The sequence below is a fragment of the Acyrthosiphon pisum genome, chromosome X (assembly GCF_005508785.2).
Source record: "Acyrthosiphon pisum isolate AL4f chromosome X, pea_aphid_22Mar2018_4r6ur, whole genome shotgun sequence".
Classification (NCBI taxonomy): Eukaryota; Metazoa; Arthropoda; class Insecta; order Hemiptera; family Aphididae; genus Acyrthosiphon; species Acyrthosiphon pisum.
Window position 1 is genome coordinate 51,201,881 of NC_042493.1, and position 10,062 is coordinate 51,211,942.

General features: G+C 26.5%; 1 protein-coding gene across 2 annotated transcripts in view; it reads right to left on the reverse strand.

The window, feature by feature from the left end:
• Positions 1–4,051: 4,051 nt before the first annotated feature.
• LOC100168689 (probable 28S rRNA (cytosine-C(5))-methyltransferase) overlaps positions 4,052–10,062 on the reverse strand; it is a 19,847-nt gene continuing 13,836 nt past the window's right edge. For both annotated transcript variants that reach the window (XM_029486939.1, XM_029486941.1), the window contains exons 5-8: positions 8,640–8,905; positions 5,989–6,104; positions 5,297–5,463; positions 4,052–5,163 (exon numbers count right to left, since the gene is read on the reverse strand). In XM_029486939.1, coding sequence (XP_029342799.1) covers positions 4,337–5,163; positions 5,297–5,463; positions 5,989–6,104; positions 8,640–8,905 — 1,376 coding nt within the window. In that variant the 3' untranslated portion in view covers positions 4,052–4,336. The remainder of the gene's footprint in view (positions 5,164–5,296; positions 5,464–5,988; positions 6,105–8,639; positions 8,906–10,062) is intronic.

The window sequence follows — 10,062 nt, forward strand, 5'->3', positions numbered from 1 at the left end:
AAAGTAGCATTACCACTCTTATCAATAACTAACCTACTGATATTATACATACGTATATAATATATTATTATGAAAATGAATGGCAAAACCAAATAGTTAGGTACACAATATGATGCATATTAATTTAATTTATTTTTTGCGTTAGTTACTAGTTAGTGAATGTATTTTTTTTAAATTATAAAAATAAATAAAGACAGACTAAGTATATAATATTGTGTTACATCACAATAATTTAGATGGTTCGTTAGATTTTAAGGTATAAAACTTTTGTTTTTCATCAGTGAAACGCATAGGTAGTCACACATTTTAATTTACCTTTCATGAATGAAAAAAATTAGTTATAATAGGGAGATTTGAAAATTTTAATAGTTAAATAATATGGCAAACATGTTGTAGAGGTCGAGATTTTGTGGACAAACGTGATAAAGACCCTTCGATACACATCACAAATGTGTGGAAAGTATCGATTCGTACATTCGTACGTATGAAGCTTCAAAGACTCGGCCCAGTTGTCCTGGGTCGGTAAAGGCAGCCGGATTGAGCTTTGACTAAGTGTAAGCTCTTTTGTAGGCACTTTTGTATACAGGATAACTAAATAAAAAATAAAACAAACTCCATTGTAAAACCACTAGCTTCCTATCTCCGCTCAGAATCAAAAATGAGGCTATATAATTGAAATGTTTTTAGGAAAAAATATTTGTTCATTTAAATCATATATAGGAGATGGGCCGAAAAGTACTGATGATCAATAATAATCACACAATTTTACATAATATTTGAACTTCTTAAAATACTCATAACTCGCTTAAAAATTAAAATATAACAAAAAGCCTATGAGATGCCCTAGATAATATTCTTATCTTTGAATTTTATAAGAGGTAAATGCACTCTAGTTTTTAAACTAATTGAGTTAAACGTGATCTGCTGAGCGTACAATTTGCTGTGTTATGCACCTGAAAGGCGGAGACAACTACAATTAATGTCGATGTAACGTCCTCTTTAAGGTTTGTGGCAATCGCTGGATCGATTATTTTGTTGAAAATTATTTTTAGATTTAATAAGTACTAACGTATATTTTAGCTACTAGCGATTACGTCGGATCGTCAGCAGTCGCCTTTGATCGATAACTACGATAACAATAATAATAATTACGATGACTGTCGACGACTGTCAGTGCCCTGTGGCATGAAAGGCTCGTTTGGAGTACTTTGGAGTTTCTGACAGTTCAGTAATCACTAAACAGTCTATTCGATTTTGACGTCGTGTTTAATATATAATATACGTGTACTCGGATTCGATTAGATAGTAGTTTGAAATCTAAATTAAATTTGCCTTGTAGATACTTGTACTTAATATAATATTAGTGGTAATTGTTTAGGTAGGTAATTGTGCAGTTGTGCGTAAGAAAAGTCGGACAATTTGTAAAATTCTCTGAAATAAACTTGTATAGTATGCAAAATACATTTTTTTTTTCTACAAATTCCGTACTGTATAACACTGTATAAGTAGTCCACATTCATAAGTTTCCACCCCTATTGAGCTGCATAAAATCAGAAAATCTAAACATCTGCTCTCTAATTATTATTATATTAGTGAAATATAAATATTAAAATAGAATGGTCATCTAAACAATAATACATTAATACCTACGTATTCATAATATACTGTGTTAAATCATGTATAAAGAGTTAAATGTTTTATAATATAGGTTAGGTATTGAAACATATTGTACATAAGTACCGTATTTTTGATTTTAATTATCATTTGTTTGGAGTCTAAACTTTAAATGATATAGGTTCAATAGTAGGTACACCACAGAATAGATTAAATCTATTCTGTGGGTACAACACATGTTATTGCATAACATTCTAATTGTAATATTCCATGCCTAATAAATATTACTACTAACAACGAACAAAAGTTTTTATAACAGAGTTGAAAAAAGCAATACAAATGTTCAATTATTACGAATCATACATTTATGTGGATGTATGTATATAGACATTTTTTTAGGGGGGTTCAAAACATATATATTATAATTTTATTGAATTTTGGTTTTAATATTTGGTTAAAAATAAGTTATATTGAAGAAATTTCAGGGGGTGGCCCCTTAGATACGGCCTTGTGTATGTGTAGTGGAACTGATAAAGCTGGTCTATAGACTGTAGCTCATTTACCTTACACTCACCAACAAGTACTGTCACACTAGGGAATAGGCATAAATGCATAATGAGTTGCCTATATAACCCCTCTTAGAATATTACTGACTTAGAACCACCTTAATTAATTATTTATTATTATATTATATTACGATTTGAAATTTGTAATTTGTATAGTTAATATAGTGTTAAGAGTAACTATGTATTATGTTTAATATTCTTCGATTATATTGAAAGATTTTTACTCTATTTTAAGTGAAAAATAATAATATTTGTTTGAACCTTTTTACGTATTAGAGTCTATTTTGTAAGCAATCATGGACGGAAGACCAATAGTTAGTTTCCAACTATGTTGTTGATGCTGGGAGATTCAAAAACTGCTCTGCTATGTTTGCTAAAATGTTGATATTTTTTTTTTAGCCCAAAACCATAAAATTTCAAAAGTTAATCATATTATCTCTCAAAAAAATTCCAAGAATAACAGTATTTTCGTTATATACAAATATTTATGTAAACATAGCAAACCATTCAATAATTTCAATCCGTCAACATTAAATATTAAATAATAAATTCTTATACAATATTATACTTTGTAATCTGCTTTGTCACAGCTGTAATTGCTAAATATTAATCCTTGATAAGTTGACTGTCAATGAATATTCAAATAATGTGGTACCTACCTATTATATCTTTCAAATAAGCTATAATATAAGAAATTTATATTATAATAGTCTTCAGGTAATTTCAATGTTCAATAATTACATATTATGCTATATTACTAGTTAAATATTGATATGCATTGTTGATATTGATTAACACTTAGATTTTGTAAAATATAGGTACCTACCCAACTAGTTATTACTATTTGTTTTTAATAACAAATATCAGATCATAATTTATATTATGAATATGTTATAAAATGTATAATACATGAGCTAAAATAATATGTATAGAATATATATTAGGTATATAGTCTCATACATCAATAATATTTATTTGGATGGAAGTAAAAGACCCAGATAATAATCAAATAACATTTATATTTTTTAATATAATTGTATAACGTGTGTTATCTCTTGATTACTATACTTATTTGGTACCAATTATTATATTCAGCCCGATAAAAACCGAGAATTAGCACTACAGTATAGCAAGAACATAAGTAAATAATTGCGATGTAATAGCTGACTATATAATAACTTGTTCTAATCAATATTATTATTTCTTTAATATATAACTAAATGTATATATATATATATATATATATATATATAATTCATATATAAATTAAAAATTGTTCTTAAAAATATTGATAAGAATAAGTTATTATATTTAATATTATGTTAGTCCGATGTTACGAGTAAACATTGAATAGGTCACTCAGCCACTGTTATTGGTTAAGTAAGGTTATGATACTTTTTTTCCAGATATTGTATAAAATTAGATACAGTTTAAAATGGCCAAACAAACATATTTAGTTTGGTGTACTGACCAGAAGCCTCTATTACCATACAGCTTAACCAAGTGTTATATAATTGTAAGGCAGAGGACTAAGCCCTAAAAAGCACAAAGTATGCAAGCACATTCACACAAAAAAACCCTCAAATATATGCTTTTTTTTATATATAGCAGCTTAAATAATAAATATTAACAATAAATATACTATAATAAAAACTATGTTAAATAAGACATAGACAATAATATCTAAATTGGTAAAATTTCACACTAAAATACTCAAGCCACTGTGGTAGTCACAAAAAAAAACCAAATTGTATAAAACTAATTTTTGTTTTGATAAATGTTATTCAAATAAAACTGTGAAAAATAGGTCAAAAACAAAAATTGCAACATAAGGTCAAAAATTCCTGAATAATCTGCAAAAATATACAACCTAAAGTTACAAATTTGGCTTTATTGTAACATAAAACACATTTGTTTTTACATGCCCTTATTTTAAGATTGCGCTAAACAAATATGCAAATAAGTCCTCTGCTCTAAATATAAGTGTTGGTATAATGATTAGAACATCATTACAAATATTAAATACTATACCATTAAATACTTAAGGAAGGAATAATTAAACATTTAAAAAAATTAATCTATTAATAGTATGATAGTTATATGTTTTAATGAAATTAATATAGGTCAAAATCAATAATAATAATATAACACAATAATTAAGTTTCTTCTACTTTTACTTTTTTTTGTTTCTTAGTTTTTGTAGTTTGTAGGCCACTTGACTCATTCGCTTTTTCCAGTTTCAGCCTTCTTTCTCTTCTTTTTGCATTTTTACTTTTTACTAATGGTGTACCTTCAATATTTTTGTTTTTTATAATTTGAGATTTATTTTCTAAATTTTTATTAGTATTAGTAATACTTGATTTTTTAACTTTTTTAACCTTCTTATCAACAATTTCATTATGTTCAAACACTTTTTCCTCTTTTACGACTTCATTACGTTTCCTTTTTTTGTTTTTTTTAATTTGAGATTTATTCTCTACATTTGTATCATTATTACTAATAATTGGTTTTTTAAGTATTTTAACCTTCTTATCAACAATTTCATTATCTTCAACAACTCTTTCCTCTTTGATATCTTCACTATCTTCAATATTTTCTTCTTCTTCAGCAATGTCATTATCTTCTAAATCCCGACGAACAAACACGGAAATGAAAAATCCATTAGTACAATCAACACTTGGAACAGCATTAAGACACATTTCCGAACAATCATAACCAGGAGCTCCTTTGTTAGTCCAGCCTTTCACCATTTTAGTACAATCTAAAAGCTTAAATTTTCCATTAATAGATAAGGCTTCGTCAACAACAGCTTCATTTTCTTCATGATTTGCAGAGCAAGTAGAATAAACCAATCGTTCTAAATTAGGATAACTTTTCAATGCATGGTTTAATAACTGAGCATGGACATTAGCTAATTTTTTCAATCTTGTTTGAAAATTTTGATTTTGCCCTGATGAATCATTTCGAACTCTATCCACAATACCTGAAAAATCATAATTAAATATTATGATATATTTGAAATTCAATAAAATCTATAATTCAATAATCAAGATATTTATAAAACAAAAATTAAATAAAAAATATAGAAGTAATTATTATAAACAAATATTATTTACCAGAACCAGAACATGATGGGTCCAACAATATATATTTGACATCATCATAATAAGGAAAAGTTAGTGCATCCATATTGAATGTTTCCACATTTTGTACACCATATTTTTCCAACATATTTTGCAATATATAGAATCTTTCCTTAGAGCGATCAACAGCATACAGTTTACTATAAAATATTATTATATATGTATTAGACATGGATAAAAAAAATATGGAACTAAATTATTGTTCCTACGCAAAATATAAAAGTTATTATTGAATTGCTTTTATTAGAATGATTTAAAAATAATAAATGATAGATTGATAACTAATAATTATCTACAACATTGAACATAGTACATAGTATTAATAAGTGTCCATGCTAAATAATTTTTTTTTCAATTTCCAATTTTAAATTAATTAAGAGAAACTTTACAAAACTTGAAATGTGTGCTGATAGTAGTTACAGAAGAAAGTACAAAAATATAAAAATAATATTAACTTAATATCTGACAGATACTTTTTTTTCAAAATTAACTTTATTTAAATAACTACCAACTGAATGATAAAAATATGTAAGTTCATCAATGGTTTATAATATAACAAAAAATAAATTAAAATAAAACTGGTGCTTTTGTCAACAGAAATAATACAATTTACTATTTATATGTAATTGTATGTTCTACTATGTGTATGAAATGAACCAACTCACCCTGTATTTTGCATAATAGCAGCTAAATGAGATGTCTTCATACCAGGAGCGGCACACATATCTAACACAGTACTATTTGATTTTGGATTTAATAGATAAGCAGCCAAACAACTTGCCTGTGAAGAAGAATTCTTATTAAACAGCTAATACATTTTAAAATATAAGGCAATATAAACAATAAAACAATTTGAAATTCATTGGTATATGTTTATACTTAATATACACATTACGCGCATGCGAACAGCATTGTTCTCACCATCACGTTTCAGAATAGGTCGATGCAGTATAATGTATTTAAACTAACTGAGCTAATGAAATACATTTTAAAAAAGAAATCTATTATAATACACTTCAGACCAATGGGTGGGGTACCAATGAATTTAATTTCTCTCTCATGTTTTTATGTATATTTATTATTTATATTTTTATTTTGTGAATTCATATAATTTATTTATTATGCTACTATTATTATAGGTTGTAAATATTCTTTCAAATAAAAAAAAGTATTTAATTATAATTATACTTTTAAAAAAAATTGTTTGGTAAATGTTGGTACTTCCGGGTTATCTTGACCTAAAGGTCAGTGGCGGTTTTGACATGTAATTTTACATGAGGCGGAAAAATATTAAATAGTAAATACACTATAAGTCTAATACAGGGACCAAATATGTTAATTTATTCTTTAAATGGTATTGGTTATCAAAATGGAGTGGAAAGATTAACCAGTTATAATTAAAAACTATTCTGTGCTAAGACAGTCATTCTATAATATTCACGGATATAGATAATATTTCATGACCAAATTATGACAGACGTGCAAAATTGCGACGGCCGTGTATCAGTGACACGGCTTTAGGTAGATTGTTTGCACATCGGGCACAGACTTCTATATAGTATAGAAGTCTGTGACATCGGGCTATACCATGGCATATCTATCTAAAGCCATGATCAGTGATAACAACGCGCAGCCTCCCACCTAGCAAGTAGCGCGGCTGCATACAATTTATATACGCAGTGGCCGGTAGGCTGCGGCCAACGTTTATAATATCGTTGAGCGGTTGATTTTAGTCGCCTCTGGCGGCAGTCATGCGCTATTCACACTATTTTACAAGGTTACATGTGTGTGCATAAAAGCACCTCGTATGTACAAATTTCGGCGATGGCAGCTACCACCTCTGTCGATAACAGCGCTTTAGCAGTGGCGGTGCTGGGGCCAATATTAAATGGAAACGGCTATAATAGCTCATAAGATACATCACAGCGACGCGCAGCCATACCCGTGTTTGTAGCCACAATTGTACAAGTTCTGTACAAAAAAATAATATTCAATATTGTTGTTTCTTAAACTTAAAATTCTAAAGCGTTTTAATGTCTGAAATATATGAATAAAAATTTAAAATTTATATATACGATTAAAATTTAAAAATTCAAAATAGTACCAAAAACCAATATAAAGAAACAAATATTTTTTATTTTCCTGAAAATTACAAGTGAAGCAGTTCTTTAACATAATTATGTTTTTTGGCTAAATACCTACAGGTTTTTTATTTCTGACTGATTTTTCATAATGTTTTTGTTGTCTTGGTTACTTAACAACAAAAACATAGTTGGAATTCATAGATTTTCCTTGTAGGGAAAAACATTGAGTAGCATTCCATGGTTTTTTTATCATACATTTCCTAATTTTAAATATCATTAAAAGTTTGTTTGAGGGTTTTATAAATATAAATATAAATTTTAATTATTTACAAATTAGTAGTTAAAAATAATTATTGATTGCAATACTATAACTTGAAACTTGTTTATCATTATACATTATTATGTATAAACTAACTAATAACATATTCCAATTTAAAATAATTATCAAATTTTGTTAATTACCCCTTTCACAATTACACTATTTATCTAATGCAACTGGTGTATGCTACGTAAAATAATACCCATATATTTTGTTTGTTTTTTTTTTTAAATTTAAATTTTGAGATCTTTATGGTTTTATTATTTAAATGGTTTAAAATAATGCTAACCATGGCTTCTAAAACTTGTACGATTATCGGAAAATGAGAATATTATAAAATACAGTGGCGTAATAGTACGTCTGGATTAGTGAATAGTATAAATGTTTTGGATGTAATAGTACGTCTGGAGTAGTGAAATGGTTAAGATCGAGGTTAAGATAGATTTTAATTCAAGTTTAAATTATTGTAACAATTGTATCATACAATATTATTTTTCTGGTACTTTTAAAATTTTTTTTTGTATTATTCATACACACAACAGCTACAGCATATTATGTTAAAAGATAGAACTTTGGTGGTAATAATTTATTATTAAGTACAACAATTCAAAAATATTTTAAATTGAGTCTGACAATGGTATTTAAAATGTACCCAAAAACTTATTGGATGTCTTAAAATTTTCAATTTAATACTTAAAAAAATGTTTTTACTACCAATACTCAAATAATTTACAACACTGTTAATCTCTCAGTTAATCTCTATAACTAAAGGATTCCTCTTGGTATAGCTATTAGATTTAACTGTTTTAGGAAAAAGTTGAGCATAATAGATGCTCCTATTATTTCACATTTTAAATAATGTTTTAATTTTTACATTCATATAAGTATTATTATTTAAAAACATAAAGTTTACCTTATCTTGTACAATTAAAGATCCATTATTGTACTCTTCAATTTCATAAAACTTCACTTTTGAATTAAAAACTAACAATTCTTTAATGTGAATATCTTGAACAAAAACATTTCTTCCTTTGAACTTGTCAGATTTGATTAATTCCAAAAATTGAGCATAAGATTTTGGCGTTTTTAATTTAATAAATTTGAGTTCTGATAATTTTTCTAATATTTTTTCTAGTGTAGTTAATAATGTGTTAACACGGAAAAACCTAGGTTTCATAACTGAAAAATATAATTAAATTAATTGTTTAAAAAATAATTGTTTACATTGTACAGACAGTAAGTAGAAAAATATATTTTTTAAGACACCATACCCATGTGAGGTTTCCGTCCTAAAAATGTATAACATAGGACATTTTCACACAATAAAACCAATTATTAAACCTACTATTAAAATTAAATGTAAAAGTATTATCAATAACATCTTATAGGATGTATTGACATTTATTTTTTAAGTAAGTAATCAGCATTTTAAAATTGTAATATTTAAAACTGTTATAACTCACTTAAAAATTAAAATATCAATAAAATCCTAAAGATGACCAAAATAATAGAGAACTATATGAACTCACTTTGGGCATGGAGTCTCCTTAAAGTACTAAAGTTAAAAAAATAAAAATAAATAATTAACTTTTAGCCTCTATAAACTATCAAATATTATTTATTTGAAGCTAAGAAAATTTAATAAATAAGTAATGATATAAATATTTTAGATTCCGAGTGGAACGATGAATGTATTGATTTTACAATGATGTGTGTTTTTTTTTTTTATTTTATTTTTTTTTTTGTGTCTGTCATCACCTTTTAGGACAGTAAAACTGCTTCGATTTTCTTCAACAGTAACTTTTATGATTGGAAAGTGAATCTAGTTGGTACTTTGGGGGGTCAAAAGTAAAAATTTCCCAGTAGTTTTCAAAAGCGACATGAAAAACAAAAGAAAAATTAAGGAAAAACGGGAATTTTTACGCAAAATCGATTTTTAACAAAATCGATTTTGGTTTTTGGTGTAACTCTAAAACAAATGACCGTAGATATCTGAAATTTTCACAGGTTGTTTATATTTCCATTTTCTATACACGGTAAAACTTTGAAAATATTTTGATTTATTTTGAGCTCTTTACGGACATTTTCATTTTCCATTTTTTTTTAGTTTTTTTTCTAAAAATATCAATAAAATTTTATTTGTTGGATAAAAATGCTTGAAAATTTAATAGAAACTCCTAGTATATTGTTTCAAAGGCAGATGAAAAATATTAAAAATCGTTAGTCACAGTTTTTTTTTATAAGCATTTAAAGTTCAAAAAATGACAAATATGGAAAAATCACGAAAATTTGCAATTATTTCGAGTTAGAAATTCATAAAAATTTTTCTTTTTAAA